This window comes from Oncorhynchus kisutch, unplaced genomic scaffold, assembly GCF_002021735.2.
Source record: "Oncorhynchus kisutch isolate 150728-3 unplaced genomic scaffold, Okis_V2 scaffold3840, whole genome shotgun sequence".
In the NCBI taxonomy this organism is placed as follows: Eukaryota; Metazoa; Chordata; class Actinopteri; order Salmoniformes; family Salmonidae; genus Oncorhynchus; species Oncorhynchus kisutch.
Genome location: NW_022265785.1, coordinates 168,657 through 190,478, shown reverse-complemented (window position 1 = coordinate 190,478; position 21,822 = coordinate 168,657). Strand labels below are relative to the sequence as shown.

The window sequence follows — 21,822 nt, the reverse complement described above, 5'->3', positions numbered from 1 at the left end:
AGCTAAGTAGCTAACTACCTATGTAACAGTATAACTTTAGACCGTCCCCTCGCCCATACCCGGGCGCGAACCAGGGACCCTTTGCACACATCCACAACAGCCACCCACGAAGCATCGTTACCCATCGCTCCACAAAAGCCGCGGCCCTTGCAGAGCAAGGGGAACCACTACTTCAAGGTCTCAAAATCAAATCAAATCAAATTTTATTTGTCACATACACATGGTTAGCAGATGTTAATGCGAGTGTAGCGAAATGCTTGTGCTTCTAGTTCCGACAATGCAGTAATAACCAACAAGTAATCTAACTAACAATTCCAAAACTACTGTCTTATACACAGTGTAAGGGGATAAAGAATATGTACATAAGGATATATGAATGAGTGATGGTACAGAGGAGCATAGGCAAGATACAGTAGATGGTATCGAGTACAGTATATACAAATGAGATGAGTATGTAAACAAAGTGGCATAGTTAAAGTGGCTAGTGATACATGTATTACATAAGGATGCAGTCGATGATATAGAGTACAGTATATACGTATGCATATGAGATGAATAATGTAGGGTAAGTAACATTATATAAGGTAGCATTGTTTAAAGTGGCTAGTGATATATTTACATTTCCCATCAATTCCCATTTTTAAAGTGGCTGGAGTTGAGTCAGTGTCAGTGTCAGTGTGTTGGCTGCAGCCACTCAATGTTAGTGGTGGCTGTTTAACAGTCTGATGGCCTTGAGATAGAAGCTGTTTTTCAGTCTCTCGGTCCCAGCTTTGATGCACCTGTACTGACCTCGCCTTCTGGATGATAGCGGGGTGAACAGGCAGTCGCTCGGGTGGTTGATGTCCTTGATGATCTTTATGGCCTTCCTGTAACATCGGGTGGTGTAGGTGTCCTGGAGGGCAGGTAGTTTGCCCCCGGTGATGCGTTGTGCAGACCTCACTACCCTCTGGAGAGCCTTACGGTTGTGGGCGGAGCAGTGGCCGTACCAGGCGGTGATACAGCCCGCCAGGATGCTCTCGATTGTGCATCTGTAGAAGTTTGTGAGTGCTTTTGGTGACAAGCCGAATTTCTTCAGCCTCCTGAGGTTGAAGAGGCGCTGCTGCGCCTTCTTCACGATGCTGTCTGTGTGAGTGGACCAATTCAGTTTGTCTGTGATGTGTATGCCGAGGAACTTAAAACTTGCTACCCTCTCCACTACTGTTCCATCGATGTGGATAGGGGGGTGTTCCCTCTGCTGTTTCCTGAAGTCCACAATCATCTCCTTAGTTTTGTTGACGTTGAGTGTGAGGTTATTTTCCTGACACCACACTCCGAGGGCCCTCACCTCCTCCCTGTAGGCCGTCTCGTCGTTGTTGGTAATCAAGCCTACCACTGTTGTGTCGTCCGCAAACTTGATGATTGAGTTGGAGGCGTGCGTGGCCACGCAGTCGTGGGTGAACAGGGAGTACAGGAGAGGGCTCAGAACGCACCCTTGTGGGGCCCCAGTGTTGAGGATCAGCGGGGTGGAGATGTTGTTGCCTACCCTCACCACCTGCGGGCGGCCCGTCAGGAAGTCCAGTACCCAGTTGCATAGGGCGGGGTCGAGACCCAGGGTCTCGAGCTTGATGACGAGCTTGGAGGGTACTATGGTGTTGAATGCCGAGCTGTAGTCGATGAACAGCATTCTCACATAGGTATTCCTCTTGTCCAGATGGGTTAGGGCAGTGTGCCGTGTGGTTGAGATTGCATCGTCTGTGGACCTATTTGGGCGGTAAGCAAATTGGAGTGGGTCTAGGGTGTCAGGTAGGGTGGAGGTGATATGGTCCTTGACTAGTCTCTCAAAGCACTTCATGATGATGGAAGTGAGTGCTACGGGGCGGTAGTCGTTTAGCTCAGTTACCTTAGCTTTCTTGGGAACAGGAACAATGGTGGCCCTCTTGAAGCATGTGGGAACAGCAGACTGGTATAGGGATTGATTGAATATGTCCGTAAACACACCGGCCAGCTGGTCTGCGCATGCTCTGAGGGCGCGGCTGGGGATGCCGTCTGGGCCTGCAGCCTTGCGAGGGTTAACACGTTTAAATGTCTTACTCACCTCGGCTGCAGTGAAGGAGAGTCTGCATGTTTTCGTTGCAGGCCGTGTCAGTGGCACTGTATTGTCCTCAAAGCGGGCAAAAAAGTTATTTAGTCTGCCTGGGAGCAAGACATCCTGGTCCGTGACTAGGCTGGATTTCTTCTTGTAGTCCGTGATTGACTGTAGACCCTGCCACATGCCTCTTGTGTCTGAGCCGTTGAATTGAGATTCTACTTTGTCTCTGTACTGACGCTTAGCTTGTTTGATAGCCTTGCGGAGGGAATAGCTGCACTGTTTGTATTCGGTCATGTTACCAGTCACCTTGCCCTGATTAAAAGCAGTGGTTCGGCTTTCAGTTTCACGCGAATGCTGCCATCAATCCACGGTTTCTGGTTAGGGAATGTTTTAATCGTTGCTATGGGAACGACATCTTCAACGCACGTTCTAATGAACTCGCACACCGAATCAGCGTATTCGTCAATATTGTTATCTGACGCAATACGAAACATATCCCAGTCCACGTGATGGAAGCAGTCATGGAGTGTGGAGTCAGCTTGGTCGGACCAGCGTTGGACAGACCTCAGCGTGGGAGCCTCTTGTTTTAGTTTCTGTCTGTAGGCAGGGATCAACAAAATGGAGTCGTGGTCAGCTTTTCCGAAAGGAGGGCGGGGCAGGGCCTTATATGCGTCGCGGAAGTTAGAGTAACAATGATCCAAGGTTTTTCCACCCCTGGGGCCTGTTGCACAAAACTAGGATAAGGGATTAAGCCAGGATATCTTGGTGATCCTGGCTCAATTGATCCGTAATCCGGTTGCACTAAAGATGGATAGGGGGCAGGAGGATATGTTATGGTATAAATTACCATGGAGATTTATTCTGTGGAGCTAGCCTGCTCCAGACCAGGCTAAATTCCAGGATCTATTTAATCTCATCCCTAATGTCAGTCAGCAGTCACCACAAATGGAAACCAATAGTTATTTCACTGCTCACTATACATTGTTATCACATATAACTAGACCCACTGTTATTATTTAAACGTTTGTGATCATTAATTTCAATGATTTTGGATAAAAAAATGATTTTTAGATGATGTTGCTATCATTAGATAATTTACAGTTTCCCATAGACTATAAGGCTATATATAAAATGATAGAATATTAGGGCCACAGAGGGGAAAAAAACACAAGTCATAATATTGTAACCAGTTGTTTTAAAGGAGGACAGTTGTTAAAATGACAGATGTGGGGCATTTCGTGAAATTGTACTTCAGTATGGTTTCATAAACAAAGACATGCTGATGTGCCAGAATATTAAGTATCACATTGTCATAAGTATCAAAACAATATGTAGCTTTTCTGCAGAAAGAACCAGCCTCATAAATTTATGACTTTATCCTTTTTCTTCAGTGTGGCCCTAGTACTCTGTCATATAAACAAATACACATTCCATATGAATATAAAAACACAATGTGTAACATTATGTTCCTTTATTGAATAAGGACAAAACAAAGCAGGTAAACCATCAGCTCCTTTCGAAACTGAAGTCACAGTGACTCTACAAGATGGAAAGCACAGAATCCAAGCATATAATACATACACATTCAAAGGTCTGTATATAACACACCCTGCATGTCTGCACACTAAAATAATTGCAGGACAAATCCATACACATCAACTGAACAGACAAATGAATGGATGCAGTAGCCTCCCTGCAGCCTTGTATTACACACAGTATACCGCACAAACATCATAAGAGGCCAAATTCGTCAAAAAACGAACCCAAAAAAACCCAAATTCCTCTGCCACCGCAGGACATATTTAACCAAAATTGAAAGCACACATACTAACTAAAATAATTCAACACATATTGGTCCCTCAGCAGCCGACCACTGTCGTCATCAGGGAAGATTGCCGGATTGTCCCAGTCCATGGCTGGTGGCACTCTGGGGGCCCTCTCCTTCCTCAGGCAGGCCACATTGTGGAGGACAGCACAAGCCACAGTAATATCACATGCCCTAACAGGGCTGACCCTTAATTTGTGAAGGCAGTGAAAGCGTGCCTTTAGGAGGCCAAAGGTCATTTCAACTCTGGCCCTGGTCCTGGCATGGGCATGGTTGTAGGCCTGCTGTGCTTCCTGGGGGTCTGTGAAAGGTGTCAGGAGAAAAGGCTGGCAGCCATACCCCCTGTCTCCCAGCAACACACCAGAGAATTCACCTGTCAACACAAAATCTCATCATTACTACCTCATAAACACAGTGATATTCTTGACACAGCCATGATGGTTATAAATAGGGGTTGTGTGGCTTACCTTGTGATAGATTTCAGAGGCCCGAAAGATTCTGGAGTCATGGACTGAGCCAGGCCATTTTGCCACAACATTGCTGATCACACAGTCAGCATTGCAGACCATCTGAAATCATAAGATGAGGAATATTACACCAATCAATGCACATCACTGGCAATGCAGAGTGTTCGTCAATGGACAATATCAAAAAGTTATGTTCACCTGAACATTAATGCTGTGAAAGGATTTCCTATTCACAAAATCGGCCTCATGGGCACCTGAGGGGGCTTTTATCCTTATGTGTGTGCAGTCCACTGCACCAATGACATTGGGGAAACCTGTCACACAAAGTAATGAGTATCCTACTATGTGTTAACAGTTGTCCTGTAATTTGTAGATCCTCTTACCTGCAATCCTATAGAACTCCTCTTTGATGTCACAGAGTCTTCTGTGGCCAGGGAAGGAGATGAAGACATCTGCTAATGCTTTGATAGCCAGACACACACTCCTTATTGTGCGGCAAATTGTGGCCTTGTTCAGCTGTTCTGCATCCCCCACTGAGTACAGGAAGGCTCCACTAGCAAAAAAGCGCAAGGCCACACAAACCATTTGCTCCACACTCAGTGCATGGCTCCGTGCAGTGCGGTGCTTAATCCTGGGACCCAGTAGTCTGCATAGATACCTGATGCCATCTGCAGAAAACCTGTATCTTTCATATAGATGGTCATCAGGGAAGGCCAGTGGGTCCAACCGGTCCCTGAAGACCCTTTCTCGCCTGAAGGCTCTCCTCAGCACAAGTGCTTCTTCATCCACCACATCTCGCACGAATGGGCATGCCATTGTCAGAGCAGAAAGGAACACACAATTTTGGGCCTTCATATAGGCTAGTGGCCACACCTGGTGCTGGGGGGGTGGGCAAAAGAGGGCGATGCCTTATAACGATGACTTGGTTGTACTGATTGCTGGGAAAATAAAAAAACCTTAGAAAGATGCCACCGTCCTGTGTGCTCACAATAAGAGCTCATATGTCATGGCTCACTTGACTTTACGAGAATATACCTAATTTTTATTTAGAGCTGTGTCATCTTCTTGGAGCTGGGGGAGGAAAGAAAAATAATGATTAATACATTTGTGTTACAGTTAGCATACAGTGTACATTGAAGGCATATCTCACCTCCCTCTCAAGTTTTTTTATTTCAAGGTCCAGTTTCCTAATTGTCCTCTTTTTTATTTCGAACTCCAGTGCAAGATTTTCCATCTTTTTCTTCTTGTACTGAATGTCTATGTCTGCCAGTTCTATTTGGCGCCGGAGGTGGTTGCCATACAACTTTCTGATAGCTTGTGAGCTCTGTGAACACAATACAATTAGCGCAGCTGGAATTTGGCAGGATGTGGTGTCCTTTTATTAATACGCACTATGTTGCCAGGCTGGTTTTCCCACTGTATAGCATCTGGGTCCTGTAAAAGAAATTAGATTTTTTGATTTTGATGAGGACTCCTCACCATTGTAGAGTAAATAGTACTTTCACAGTCTTAACATGATACCTCATGCCTTCTGGAATCCAGAGGGATGGTCTCCTCCTCATCATCGTCTCCATCATGTGCTGTTGCTGCTGCACTGGGGCCTTCACCCTATCACATTTAATCGGATTCATATTGAAGCTAGTAGACAAGACATGCCAGGCCTACAGTATGCCTTTGATGGAGTACTCACTGGATCAGCATCGTCTGGTGCTTGTGCTGGTGGCTCTAACAGGAACACAGTGCTGCCAGACACTGCAAGGCAATAGGTAAACCAAAGTCAGACAGTCCAAATTGATTCAATATGAATGTGGTTGTATCCCATGTAGAGATGGAAGGACATACCTTGAATGAAGCGGGTGGAATCTTGGGAGGAACCTATGCTCGTCTCTTTCCCCCCAGGGATCCCCTCTAAGACGGGCCTGCCTTTATTTAGCTCCAAGGCCATGTCCTCTGCTGGGGTAAGGTCAGCCTTTGGTGACCCACCACCCGTGCCTTGTCTGTGGGTATTCTTTTTCACTGCTAAAACAGTACAGACAATGTGTGAGCAGGCACCTTCTGGGTACAATATATGCTTGTGCTTTGTTAAATATTAGTCAGGGACCATACCATTCTGCAGAATGTTCTTGTATTTGATCTGCTGCCATGTCCGTTTTGGCCCGTTCATGTTTAATCTACACACACACACACACACACACACACACACACACGTCACACTGCAAAAAATTACTTGGTATTTTTGTCTTGTTTTCAGTAAAAATATCAAAAAATTTATCATAGCTTTATACAGTGTGATGGAGTTACTTTACACAATTTCACTCATATCTGCAGTGCATTTCAATAAAAAATGTAACCGTTTCATAATTACAGTACAACTGCATTTTTGGAGATGTGAATTAAATATTTGAATTGTAATTGTGATGTTTCAGCGGAGCGGTGAGTGTGTAATTGTGCACTACTTACGCATTCAGGCGGTCTGCAATACTTTGCCACGCTTTTTCTCTTTGCTTTATCACTGTGGCGGTGTTGCCTTTCTTCTTAATTATATCTTTTACCTCCTCGTATGCCTCCATGAGGATTTGTGCTTCCGACGGGGAAAAGTACGCGGCTCTAGTTGCCATGGTAAATCAGTTAATCTGTGATCTGTGGCGGGGTCTATTTGAGTGAGCCGTGAGCGCGCACCTATCCAGGATTGGTTTCACCTGGCTTAATGAATCCGTGTCTGCTCATCCTGGCTTGGTCTTTGTGCAACCAATTAAGCCTGGACGCACATGTTTTGGCTTCATTGAGCTCAGCTGAGTCATTTATCCCGGATGTCTTAATTCTACTTTTGTGCAACAGGCCCCTGGTTGCGCAATCGATATGCTGGTCAAATTTAGGGAGTCAGAGCAAGTGACGTCACCGATTGAAACGCTATTTAGCGCGCACCGCTAACTAAGCTAGCACCTACTGATCAACCTATTGTGTGTATTGAACATTCGTATTAGACTGTACAGCTGGCTAACTGGCTACTGATCAACCTATTGTGTGTATTGAACATTCATACTGGACAGTTTTACCTATAGAGTAGCACCACCACCCATCAGCCCGTTCTCTTGAAGTCAAAGCCACAGTGTATTGTTGCTATAGGAGTTTTTGATTAATAATCCTATTCATTTCAAGTCCCACTAAGATGTCACCATACTATTCCTTTAAAGCCCCACTATGTAAGACATACATCATCAGAGTGGGCCTCCAACTTAAATGTAAACAATGGAGCAAATGCATCACATGTGAACATCACTTGATTATCAGAGGGAGTGTACTATGACATCAGATAGAACTACTCAGACATTCCAAATCAGGCTTCATCCATATCATGAAGGTGGATATTGATCCAACCATTTCCAAAGTAATGACCGGGCTGATGGAAACAGGATATGCCTCTATACTTTTCTAAATGCCGACAGACGATTTGTTACTTCGTTTGACATGGTGGGGTCTTTTTGTGTCAGTAAAAATGTATAAACGAGAAGTGGCGGTATTAATCCTTTATGCGCAAATATTGATTTAATAACGATAATATCTTAGTTAACTTGGAGTCACGTGATGATATATTGTGTGGTCCTCCCACTACGACTTGGGAAACCATGCAGTTTATTAGGCTACAGATTAAATAAATGATGAACTTCACAGGGTGGTGAAAGTGCATGTGTTGAGCTTGATGCTCCTTTCCAATACATTTTGATGGTCTTCTTCTGGTGAAATGATGATGATTGATGCTTGGTTGCCATTTGACAAATAAAATAATGTCGCTCTTATCCATAATAATCTCATCATGTAGGTAGCCTACCAGCACTGTATCTTTGAGCTGTTGGCTACAGTGCACGGGACAAGAGGATTTTTGCTATATAACTCAACGGTTTTTCAAAACCCTCAGTAGAGTTGAAAATGCGATGGAACCCCATTTAACTTGCATTTTTCATTCAGTACATGGGAATTCAACAGGAAAACATTTTTTCCGTGCCTTACGTCATCACGCAAAGACTTTTATCCGCAATAAACCTCGGTAGCCGCTCATTCAAACCAGCCGCTGGGCACAGACGTCCGTTCAACATCTAGTTTCTATTTTCTTTGATTCGTCAACTAAAGTGAATTCAACATGAAATCTACACAAAATGTCCACCGTATTTGGATTTAGGTTGCCAGTTGGGTGAAACACTAAATGTCACCAGTCAGTGGTTACCAGTTGTGTGAAAATTAATACAAATACCTTTTGTAGATGGAGTTTTACAAAATCCAATCAGTTTTCCACATTGATCAAACATCATCACATGGAATGTTATTGGTCACATACACATGGTTAGCAGATGTTATTGGTGACATACACATGGTTAGCAGATGTTATTGGTGACATACACATGGTTAGCAGATGTTATTGGTCACATACACATGGTTAGCAGATGTTATTGGTCACATACACATGGTTAGCAGATGTTATTGGTCACGTTCACATGGTTATAAGATGTTATTGGTCACATTCACATGGTTAGCAGATGTTATTGGTGACATACACATGGTTAGCAGATGTTATTGTGAGTGTAGTGAAATGCTTATGCTTCTAGATCCGACAGTACAGCAGTATCAAACAGATGATATCTAACAAATTCCACAACTAAACCTAATACACATAATCCAGTAAAGGAATGGGAAATATAGAAGTAGAAAACATGGATGAGCAGAAACACAGCAGCTAAGATGCAATATATAGTGAAGAATAGATAGTGAAGGATACAGTATTTACAGTTGAAGCTAAAGATTACATACACTTAGGTTGGAGTCATTAAAACTCATTTTTCAACCACTCCACAAATGTCTTGTTAACAAACTATAGTTTTGGCAAGTCGGTTAGGACATCTGTGTTAATGGGACAAGTAATTTTTCCAACAATTGTTTACAGACAGATTATTTCACAATCCCAGTGGGTTAGAAGTTTACATACACTAAATTGACTGTGCCTTTAAACAGCCTTGGAAAATTCCAGAAAATTATGTCTATAGCTTCTGATAGGCTAATTGACATCATTTGAGTCAATTGGAAGAGCACCTGTGAATGTATTTCAAGACCTACCTTGAAACTCAGTGCCTCTTTACTTGACATCATGGGAAAATAAATACAAATCTGCCAAGATCTCAGAAAAAAATGGTAGACCTTCACAAGTCTGGTTCATCCTTGGGAGCGATTTCCAAACGCCTGAAGGGGTCCTCTGGTCTGATGAAACAATAATAGAACTGCTTGGACATAATGACCATCGTTATGTTCGGAGGAAAAAGGGGGATGCTTGCAAGCCGAAGAACACCATCCCAACCGTGAAGCACACAGGTGGCAGCATCACGTTGTGGGGGTGCTTCGCTGCAGGAAGGACTGGGGCACTTCACAAAATAGATGGCATCATGGGGGAGGAAAATTGCGTGAATATATTGAAGCAACATCTCAAGACATCAGTCAGGAAGTTAAAGCTTGGTCGCAAATGGGTCTTTCAAATGGACAATGACGCCAAGCATACTTCCAAAGTTGTGGCAAAATGGCTTAAGGACAACAAAGTCAAGGTATTGGAGTGGGCATCACAATGCCCTGATCTTAATGCTATAGAAAACAGATCATTTTTACCCTTTTAAAAATAGTTATAGGGGGAGGTCCGGGGGATGTCTGTCTTTGAAAGGGTCATTGTAATATTTAAGATGTCCCCTTTACTGATGATCTAAACCTACAAGTCAAGGGGTCTGAATACTTTCCAAAGAACCTGTAAGTGATTGAGGAGAGAGCATAATTGCTATATTCTAATTAAAATCATTGACCCATAAGGGACCACATGACGAAAGGAATGCGTGACCCATGCAGAATTAAAACTATATTCATCTTAATGAGAAATATAATCGAATAAACAAATGTTTGCATAACCAAAGACATGAAAACGGGTGGGAACATTGTATTTAGCTAGGATTTCATAAGGCCAGGAATGTCATTGAGAATAACAATAGACAATAGTTAATGTTGCTAGTTTAGGGATGAAGATAGAAGGTTCATCAATGTTAAGCATGTTTTTTAATTTGACGTGGAAACAATGTTTATTCAACCAGTGGGAGGCTTGTAAAAGCCCACAGGAAAGTGGAATGAGGAACTCTTCATTGAGACAATCATGAAACAGCAATCTGTGGGTGAGTTGTAGTGGATATTATAATATAAGTATCTGCTGGAGTCCAAGTCAAACCAAGATTCTTTATTTCTGAGCTCAGAGAGAACAACAGAGTTTGGAATTTTGTATTTTACTAGGATCCCCATTAGCTGTTGCAAAAGCAGCAGCTACCCCTCCTGCGGTCAACACAAAACATGACACAATTGTCACGTCTCTCGTCGGAAGGCATGGACCAAAGCGCAGCGTGGTAAGTGTTCATGAATTTTATTTAATCAAAAAACATTCGAACAAAATAACAAAGAGAAGAATGAACAGTTCTGTAAGGCAAATCAACTATACAGAAAACAACTACCCAAAAAACACAGGTGGAAAAAGGCTGCCTAAGTATGATTCCCAATTAGAGACAACGATAGACAGCTGCCTCCGATTGGGAACCACACCCGGCCAAAAACAAAGAAATACAAAAACACATAAAAAGGAACATAGAATGCCCACCCTAGTCACACCCTGGCCTAACCAACATAGAGAATAAAAGCTTCTCTATGGCCAGGGCGTGACAGCCGCTCTGTTCTGGGCCAGCTGCAGCTTTACTAGGTCTTTCCTTGCAGCACTGGACCACACGACTGGGCAATAATCAAGATTAGAGCAAACAAGAGCCTGCAGAACGTGCTTTGTGGAGAGTAGTGTCAAAAAAGCAGAGCATCTCTTTATTATGGCTAGACCTCTCCCCAGCTTTACAACCATTGAATCTATATGTTTTGACCATGACAGTTTACAATCTAAGGTAATGCCAAGTAATTTAGTCTCCTCAACTTGTTCAACAGCCACACAATTCATTACCAGATTCAGCTGAGGTCTAGAACTTGAGGAATGATTTATACCAAATACAATGCTCTTAGTTTTAGAGATGTTCAGGACCAGTTTATTACTGGCCACGCATTCCAAAACAGATTGCAACTCTTTGTTAAGGGTTTCAGTGAACTCATTAGCTGTGGTTGCTGATGCTTATATGGTTGAATCATCAGCATACATGGACACACATGCTTTGTTTAATGCCAGTGGCAGGCCATTGGTAAAAATAGAAAAGAGTAGAGGGCCTAGAGAGCTGCCCTGGTACATCACACTTCATATGTTTGACATTAGACCCTCTGAGTTCTATTAGATAGATAGCTCTGAATCCACATTATGGCAGAGGTTGAAAAGCCATAGCACACACATTCTTAAACAACAGGTTATGGTCAATAATATCAAAGGCTGCACTGAAATCTAACAATAGAGCTCCCACAATCTTCTTGTTATCAATTTCTCTCAACCAATCATCAGTCATTTGTGTCAGTGCAGTATATGTTGAGTGCCCTTCTCTATAAGCATGCTGAAAGTCTGTTGTTCATTTGTTTACAGAGAAATAGCATTGTATTTGGTAAAACACATTTTTTTCCAACAGTTTGCTAAGAGCTGGCAGCAAGCTTATAGGTCTGCTGTTAGAACCAGTAAAGGCCGCTTTACCACTCTTGGGTAGTGGATTAATTTGGCTTCCCTCCAGGCCTGAGAACAAAGACTTTCCTCTTGGCTCATATAAAAAATATGACAGATAGATGGAAAGCTACTGAGGACAGTAGCTGACTCTATAGCCACTCCTAAGTTGTCAATGCCAGGAGGTTTGTCATTATTGATCGATAACAATTTTTCCACCTCTCCCACACTAACTTTACAAAATTCGACACTTGCACTGCTTTTCTTTCATGGTGTTTTTTTCCATCGTTCTTTATATAATTGATCTTGGCTTCTTAATAAAGTTGATTATTTTTGTTGAGTTTGGTCACATAATTTCTCAATTTGCAGTATGTAAGCCAGCCAGATGTGCAGCCAGACTTATTAGCCACTCCTTTTGCCCCATCTCTTTCAAGCATACAGTTTTTAAATTCCTCATCAATCCATGGAACAGTTCTAACAGTCAGTACATGTTTATCAATAATTGGAAGAAGCAATTTCATCTGGTAAAAACAGGTAAACACATTATAAGGCAACAATATAAGACAATGGGAGCACTGTGTATGTTCTCTGATGAGTTGTCAGTCAATGAGATGTGAAATATCAATATACATGCTAAGAGAAGTAATTTCTCTCTCCTGTGTGGATTCTCTAATGACGTTTAAGTGATTGTTATGAGTAATATGTTTTTCCAAAGTCTACGTTTTTGTAAGCCTTCTCCTCTGTGTCATGTTCTTTCAGGCTTCCTAAATGGGCAAATGCTTTGCACCCTGGGAGGAGTGGTAATGCATCTCCCCTGTGTGTATTCTTTCGTGTTTTTTCAGATCCCTTGACTGGCTGAAACACTTGCCACACTGGGAACAGTGGTAAGGCTTCTCCGCTGTGTGTACTAGCTCATGTTGTTTCAGATTCCCTAACTGGTTAAAACACTTGCCACACTGGGAGCAGTGGTAAGGCTTCTCCCCTGTGTGTACTAGCTCATGAGTTTTCAGGTGTCCTGACCGGTTGAAACACTTGCCACACTGGGAGCAGTGGTAAGGCTTCTCCCCCATGTGTATTCTTCCATGTTTTTTCAGATCCCCTGAATGTTCGAAACACTTGCCACACTGGGAGCAGTGGTACGGCTTCTCCGCTTTGTGTACTAGCTCATGTTGTTTCAGATTCCCTAACTGGTTAAAACACTTGCCACACTGGGTGCAGTGGTAAGGCTTCTCCCTTGTGTGTATTCTTCCATGTTTTTTCAGATCCCCTGACTGTTTGAAACACTTGCCACACTGGGAGCAGTGGTAAGGCTTCTCCCCGGTGTGTACTAGCTCATGTTGTTTCAGATTCCCTAACTGGCTAAAACACTTGCCACACTGGGAGCAGTGGTAAGGCTTCTCCCCTGTGTGTACTAGCTCATGTTGTTTCAGATTTCCTAACTGGGCGAAACACTTGCCACACTGGGAGCAGTGGTAAGGCTTCTCCCCTGTGTGTACTAGCTCATGAGCTTTCAGGTGTCCTGGCCGGTTGAAACACTTGCCACACTGGGAGCAGTGGTAAGGCTTCTCCCCCGTGTGTATTCTTCCATGTTTTTTCAGATCCCCTGAATGTTTGAAACACTTGCCACACTGGGAGCAGTGGTAAGGCTTCTCCCCTGTGTGTATTTTCTCATGTTGTTTCAGGTCCCAAAACCGGTTACAACCCTTTCCACAGTGGGAGCACTGGTGTCTTCTTGCTGGTTTGGACGTCCCTGGCTCTGGTTCCACTGAGTCTGGTCTTTCTCCTGCCAAAGACAGTTTCTTTTTTTAAATAGATACACGAATGAAACCTCCACATGATAAAACAACAGTGCTACGAGAGTAAATCCTAATCAGATCTCTCAATAACCTGAGGCCAGTTTTAACAATCTTAGTGTGATTTTAAAACAAATGTAGAGCTTCCTGGTAATTACTTATATGTTTACACTACTTATTTTATTCATCCTGTTTTTCAAGACAGAACACAAAAAACTAGACAGTTCTAGGACACTGAAGACACAGACGTCACTGGATTCCAATTGAGCAGGTGGTTCTAAATATATAACTTTCATAGCTGTATGATACAGAATGTGACCTAAACACTTCCTTAAACATAAAATAACTAATGAAGTAATTTTGTGTGATAGTCAAAAACTTGTTTTTACATCGAAGACACAAAGCACATCAGTAAAATCTCCCCGTTGTCGAAAGGGATCGACACCTGCTGTTTAAATGGACCAATTTCTTATTTAGATGTTGACAGGTTTTCAACATTTTGACTATCGCTGATGTCATATTTTGGGTAAAGTAAAAAGAAGGTGAAATATTTGGAAAGATGTTCCTAAAACTGATAGTAACTACAATAAACAAAAATATAAATGCAACATGTAAAGTGTTGGATGTTAAAATGAGCTGAAACAAAAGATTGCAGAATTTTTTACATCCCTGTTAGTAAACATTTCTCCTTTGCCAAGAAAATTCATCCACCTGACAGGTGTGGCATGTCAAGCTGATTAAACAGCATGATCATTACACAGGTGCACCTTGTGCTGGGGAGAATAAAAGGCCACACTAAAATGTGCAGTTTTGTAACACAACACAATGCCACAGGTGTCTCAAGTTTTGAGGGAGCGTGCAATTGACATGCTGACTGCAGGAATATCCACTAGAGCTGTTACCAGATAATTGAATGTTCAATTCTCTACCAGAAGCTGCCTCCAACATCGTTTTAGAGAATTTGGCAGTACATCCAACTGGCCTCACAACCACAGACCACATATAACGACGCCAGCCCAGGATCCCCACAGCATCTGAGACCAGCCACCTGAGTTGTATTTCTATTCGTAATGAAGACCTTTTGTGGGGGAAAACTATATTCTGATTGGCTGGGCCTGGCACCGCAATGGATGGGCTTATGCCCTCCAGGGCCCACCAATGGCTGCACCCCTCAGTCATGTAAAGTCCATAGATTAGGGCCTAATTTATTTATTTACAATGACTGACTTATATGAACTGTAAATCGTTGAAATTGCTGTTTATATTTTGGTTCAGTATACACACAGACACAGTGCATTCGTTAAGTATTCAGACCCCTTCACCTTTTCCAAATGTTGTTACATTTCAGCATTATTCTAAAATTGATTAAATTGTTTTTCCCCCTCGCCAATCTAAACTCAGCAAACAAAGAAACGTCCTCTCACTGTCAACTGCGTTTATTTTCAGCAAGTTCCACAGACATGTGACGAACTGAAATGGAATAATGTGTCCCTGAACAAAGGGGGGGGGGGTTAAGTACTGCACTGCATCTACTCATGAACTGCACCAGATTTGACAGTACTTGCAGTGAGATGGATATAAATATGAACTTTATCGAAAAAAACATACATGTATTGTGTAACATGAAGTCCTATGAGTGCCATCTGATGAAGTTCATCAAAGGTTAGTGATACATTTTCTTTATTTCTGCTTCTTGTGACTCCTCTCTTTGGCTGGAAAATGGCTGTGTGTGTTTGAGGCTCTGACCTAACGTAATTATATGGTGTGCTTTCGCTGTAACGCTCTTTTGAAATCAGACACGATGGGTAGATTAACAAGAAGTCAAGCTTTAATTTGGTGTATTGCACTTGTGAATGTATGAAAGTTACATATTTCGCGCTCTGCCTTTTCAGAGGAATGTTGTCGAGGGGTTCCGCTAGCCATAAGAAGTTAAGACTCCATGTTTCATTAGATGCTACAGTCCTCCTTTAAGACTCCATAATGTTTCATCATTAGATGCTACAGTCCTCCTTTAAGACTCCATGTTTCATTAGATGCTACAGTCCTTTAAGACTCCATCGTGTTTTCCTGTTCAACAGTCTTGTAAAGATAGGGGGGTTGACTGGGACAGGCAATGTAACATCCATAATGTTCTAAGGAAAGGTTTCTGTAAAACACGAACTTCACATTGGATCATCTTGAAACTTTCTCTCTAAAGCTAACTTTCATCAATATGGTCTATTGGTTTCACTCTTTTCATTGGCAGTGTTATGATATTCATAACATCCATTTCCACTAGTCTATCTTCCTGTCAACCAACAGAAGTCTGTTGGTTGTCCTGGTAACAGATACCAGTGGGCAGATCTATTTTATTTGTTCAAACTAAACTCCAGCACTTACTTTGATGAGTTAAATCTGATCCTTTCTTCTCTTCTCCTCCTCTCACAGTTCCACTCAGCCCCATTGTTTTCCTGCAGTCCACCAGCAGCACAGACAACCTCTTCATACCCAGTAAGTCACTACCGGGAGAGGCACGACACGGGGACTCCGGGAGGGAGGAAGGGCTAGCGTTGTCCTAGTAACCATAAAGAGGGGACACAAACACATATCATTATGGATGCTGATGTCACTGTTTTCATGAAGTGCTTTACAGAAATCCAGCCCAGACCCAGATAGAGCAAGCTGTATGCTAGACCAGACCAAGCTGTACCATCTGGTGATCTGATCTGGAGAGACTCTTCTCTTCCTCGTCAGCATCAGGATGTTGTTGAGGCTTCCCAGAGGATCCACAATAGTCATGTCTCTCTCCTGTGTGAATGAGAACATCAAACAGATGGTAAACTTATGATCTACTATTGCAATCACAGAGTCTTACAAGAGGCATGAATATGTCTAAAAGGGCCTAAAATGGAAACTTTCATCATCATTTTGTAAAATACTGTTTGTGTTGCAAATGTTAGGGTTGTTCCACGAAATGGGTGCCTTTTGCGTCCCTTTGATAATTTAAGTAGAAATTATGCACCAATGTTGAATTCTGAAAAGCCTGTTAGATGAAGTGCACTTTAATGTGACCACATGGACATTTCAATACATCTAATATAAAGGCTAAATATATGTACCAATGACGGATTGCACCTTTAACAATTTATTCAGTACTGAACAACATATTAAAGTGTAGAACTTCAGTAGAATGCCTCTTTCAAACCCCACATTAGTTCAAGAAATGCATATTTTGTGCCCGTTTTTAAGTTAACACTCACTGGTCTCAATGTTAAATCGGATCTTCAGACTTTTTTTCACTCCCAAAAGGTCTTCCTCCTCCTCTTTAATTGAGATATTCTCCTCCTCCTCTTTTACTCCAAAAGGTTCTTCCTCCTCTTTCAATGTTATGGCACCTTCCTCCTTTTTCATTGTTAAAGATTCTACCTCCTCTCCTACTCTGACAACCTCTTTCCCATCTTCCTCTTTCACTGTAATAACATCCTCTTCTTCTTTCAATGTGATAGCCTCCTCTTCCTGGATGAATCAGTAATCTATTTTTGCTGTTGAAGAAACCTCCCGTCCCGTCCATTAGATTATACGTCACAGAAGAAGCGTCACCTGAAAGACTCACATCGCCATCTGCTGGCTGGAGTGGGTAACACAGATTGGAAAAAAAATATTAAATAGTTTAATCTGGCTAATAATGTCATGAGAAGTTATTTAAAAAAACAACCAGTTTCAGTTCTGCCCACACCTTTTCTATAGGATTGAGGTCAGGGCTTTGTGATGGACACACCAATACCTTGACTTTGTTGTCCCTAAGCAATTTTAACACAACTTTGGAAGTATTCTTGGATTCATCGTCCATTTGGAAGACCCATTTGCGACCAAGCATTAACTTCCTGACTGATGTCTTGAGATGCTTCAATATATCCACATTATTTTCCATCCTCATGATGCCATCTATTTTGTGAAGTGCACCAGTCCCTTCTGCAGCAAAGTACCCACACAACAGGATGCTGCCACCCCTGTGCTTCATGATTGGGATGGTGTTCTTCGGCTTGCAGGTATCCCTCTTTTTCCTCCAAACATAATGATGGTCATTATGACCAAACAGTTTTTGTTTCATCAGACCAGAGGACATTCCTCCAAAAAGTACGATCTTTGTCCCCATGTAGTCTGGTTTTTTTAATGGCAATTTTGGAGCAGTGGCTTCTTCCTTGCTGAGCGGCCATTCAGGTTATGTCAATATAGAACTCGTTTTACTGTGGATATAGATCCTTTTGTACCTGTTTCATCCAGCATCTTCACAAGGTCCTTTGCTGTTGTTCTGGGATTGATTTGCACTTCTCGCACCAAAGTACATTAATCTCAAGGAGACAGAAGGCGTCTCCTTCCTGAGCGGTATGACGGCTGCGTGGTCCCATGGTGTTTATACCTGCGTACTATTGTTTGTACAGATGAACGTGGTACCTTCAGGCATTTGGAAATTGCTCCCAAGGGTGAACCAGACTAGCGGAGGTCTACAATTTTTTCTGAGGTCTTGGCTGATTTCTTTTGATTTTCCCATGATGTCAAGCAAAGAGGCAGAGCTTAAAGGTAGGCTTTGAAATACATCCACAGGTACACCTCCAATTGACTCAAATAATGTCAATTAGCCTATCAGAAGCTACTAAAGCCATGACAACATTTCCTGGAATTTTCCAAGCTGTTTAAAGGCACAGTCAACTTAGTATATGTAAACTTCTGACCCACAGGAATTGTGATAGCGATATATAAGTGAAATAATCTGTCTGTAAAATTTTGGGGGAAAATTACTTGTGTCAGGCAAATTCGAGGTCCTAACCAACTTGCCAAAACTAGTTTGCTAACAAGAAATTTGTGGAGTGGTTGAAAAACACATTTTAATATCTCCAAAATAAATGTACGTAAACTTCCGACTTCAACTGAATGCTGAGAACTTGTTGGCTGCTTTTCCTTCACTCTGCGGTCTAACTAATCCCAAACCGTCTCAATTTGGTTGAGGTCGGGGGATTGTGGAGGCCAGGTCTTCTGATACAGCACTCCATCACTCTCCTTCTTGGTCAATTATCCCTTACACCACCTGGATGTGTGTTGAGTCATTGTCCTGTTGAAAAACAAATGATAGTCCCACTATCATTTGTCCCACCAAACCAGATGGATGGTGTATCGCTGCAGATGCGGAGATCATCCGTTCACCAACTTTGAGTTTGAAACCAAAGATCGCAAATTTGGACTGATCAGACCAAAGGACAGATATCCCCCGGTCTAATGTCCCTTGATCATGTTTCTTGGCCAAAGCAAGTCTCTTCTTATTGGTGTCCTTTAGTAGTGGTTTCTTTGCAGACATTTAACCATGAAGGCCTGATTCATGCAGTCTCCTCTGAAGAGTTGATGTTGAGAAGTGTCTGTTCCTTGAACTCTATGAAGCATTTATTTGGGCTGCCATTTCTGAGGCTGGTAACTCTAATGAACTTATCCTCTGCAACAGAAGTAACTCTGGGTCTTCCATTCCTGTGGTGGTCCTTAAAGTAATGATGGACTGCTGTTTCTCTTTGCTTATTTGAGCAGTTCTTGACATAATATGGACTTGGTCTTTTACCCAATATACCATATCTTCTGTATACCACCCCTACCGTGTCACAACACAACTGATTGGCTCAAACAAGGCACACATGTGGCACACATGTTAATTGAAATGCATTCCAGGTGACTACCTCATGAAGCTGGTTGAGAGAATGCCAAGCGTGTGCAAAGCTGTCAAGGCAAAGGGTGGCAACTTTGGGATTTTTCAAATATAACATATATTTGGATTTGTTTAACACTTTTCACATATGATTCCATATGTGTTATTTCATAGTTAATGTCTTCACTATTATTCTGCAATGTAGAAAAGAGTACAAATACATTTTAAAAACCCTGGAATGAGTAGGCACGACAATTTTTTACCGGTAATTGGCATGCTGACTGCAGGAATATCCACTAGAGCTGTTACCAGATAATTGAATGTTCAATTCTCTACCAGAAGCCAACTGCAGACCACATGTAACCACGCCAGACCAGTACATGCGGCTTCTTCGCTTATGGGAACTGAGACCAGCCACCCGGACATCTGATGAAACTGAGGAGTAGGTCTCTCCGTAATAAAGCCAATGGCTGTGCCCCTGCCCAGTCATGTTAAGTCCAAAAAAGCAGCAGAGCGAGGCCCGCATGTAGCAACATTACAAGTCACGTGTTTGCAGCTGTTTCAGTACAGCACTACAGGGAGAGAGAGGGGGAGCAGCTGTTTCAGTACAGCACTACAGGGAGAGAGAGGGAGAGCAGCTGTTTCAGTACAGCACTACAGGGAGAGGGAGAGAGCAGCTGTTTCAGTACAGCACTACAGGGAGAGAACAGCTGTTTCAGTACAGCACTACAGGGAGAGAGCAGCTGTTTCAGTACAGCACTACAGGGAGAAAGAGGGGGAGCAGCTGTTTCAGTACAGCACTACAGGGAGAGAGAGGGAGAGCAGCTGTTTCAGTACAGCACTACAGGGAGAGGGAGAGAGCAGCTGTTTCAGTACAGCACTACAGGGAGAGAGAAGTTGTTTCAGTACAGCACTACAGGGAGAGAGAGAGGGGGAGAGCAGCTGTTTCAGTACAGCACTACAGAGAGAGAGGGAGAGCAGCTGTTTCAGTACAGCACTACAGGGAGAGAGAGGGGGAGCAGCTGTTTCAGTACAGCACTACAGGGAGAGAGAGGGAGAGAGCAGCTGTTTCAGTACAGCACTACAGGGAGAGAGGGGGAGAGCAGCTGTTTCAGTACAGCACTACAGGGAGAGAGCAGCTGTTTCAGTACAGCACTACAGAGAGAGAGGGGGAGAGCAGCTGTTTCAGTACAGCACTACAGGGAGAGAGAGAGAGCAGCTGTTTCAGTACAGCACTACAGGGAGAGAGAGGGGGAGAGGGAAAAAATCCACTGGACTAGTTTCAATGTATGGAAATCACTTAGGAGTTTCTGGATGTTGGGTAAACTTCTCCTTTAAAGCATCATTGAGAAATAATGAATTGAAGTTGTAACATTTGAAGACTAGCGGGTAGGAATGTTGGGCCCGTAACCGAAAGGTCTCTGGTTCGAATCCCCACGCCAACAAGTTGGAAAAATCTGCTGTTCTGAACTTGAGCAAGGCAGTTAACCCCCAACAACAGCTAATCCCCGGGCACCGATGACGTGGACGTCGTTTAAGGCAGCCCCCACCTCTCTGATTCAGAGGGGATGGGTTCAATGCAAAAGACACATATCAGTTGAATGCATTCAGTTATACAACTGACTAGGTATCCCCTTTCCATCATTAGACTCCATAATGTTTCATCATTAGATGCTACAGTCCTCCATTAAGACTCCATAATGTTTCATCATTAGATGCTACAGTCCTACTTTAAGACTCCATGTTTAATTAGATGCTACAGTCCTCCTTTAAGACTCCATAATGTTTCATCATTAGATGCTACAGTCCTACTTTAAGACTCCATGTTTAATTAGATGCTACAGTCCTCCTTTAAGACTCCATAATGTTTCATCATTAGATGCTACAGTCCTCCTTTAAGACTCCATAATGTTTCATCATTAGAAGCTACAGTCCTCCTTTAAGACTCCAGAATGTTTCATCATTAGATGCTACAGTCCTCCTTTAAGACTCCATAATGTTTCATCATTAGATGCTACCGTCCTCCTTTTAGACTCCATAATGTTTCATCATTAGATGGTACAGGCCTCCTTTAAGACTCCATAATGCATAGTAACAAACAACATAACAAAATATTTCTGTACCCCCCTCTAACAATACCACTTTGTTGTACAGGCTTCCATTAAAGAACACTCTCTGTGTTCTGTTAGACAGGTAGCTCTGGGGCGGCAGGTAGCCTAGTGGTTAGAGCGGTAGGCCAGTAACCAAAAGGTTGCTGGATCGAATCCCCGAGTTGACATGGTAAAACTCTGTCGTTCTGCCCCTGAACAAGGCAGTCCTAGGCCGTCATTGAAAATAAGAATTTGTTCTTAACCAA

General features: G+C 42.7%; 1 protein-coding gene across 1 annotated transcript; it reads right to left on the bottom strand.

Annotated features, from left to right (window-relative positions):
• Positions 1-12,002: 12,002 nt before the first annotated feature.
• Positions 12,003-13,986, bottom strand: LOC116372009 (gastrula zinc finger protein XlCGF17.1-like). The gene is made up of 2 exons (XM_031821080.1): positions 13,974-13,986; positions 12,003-13,782 (listed from the first exon to the last, which is right to left on the bottom strand). The coding sequence occupies exons 1-2, from the start codon at positions 13,984-13,986 to the stop codon at positions 12,770-12,772; spliced, it is 1,026 nt and encodes a 341-aa protein (XP_031676940.1). The 3' UTR covers positions 12,003-12,769.
• Between the last annotated feature and the right edge of the window lie 7,836 nt (positions 13,987-21,822).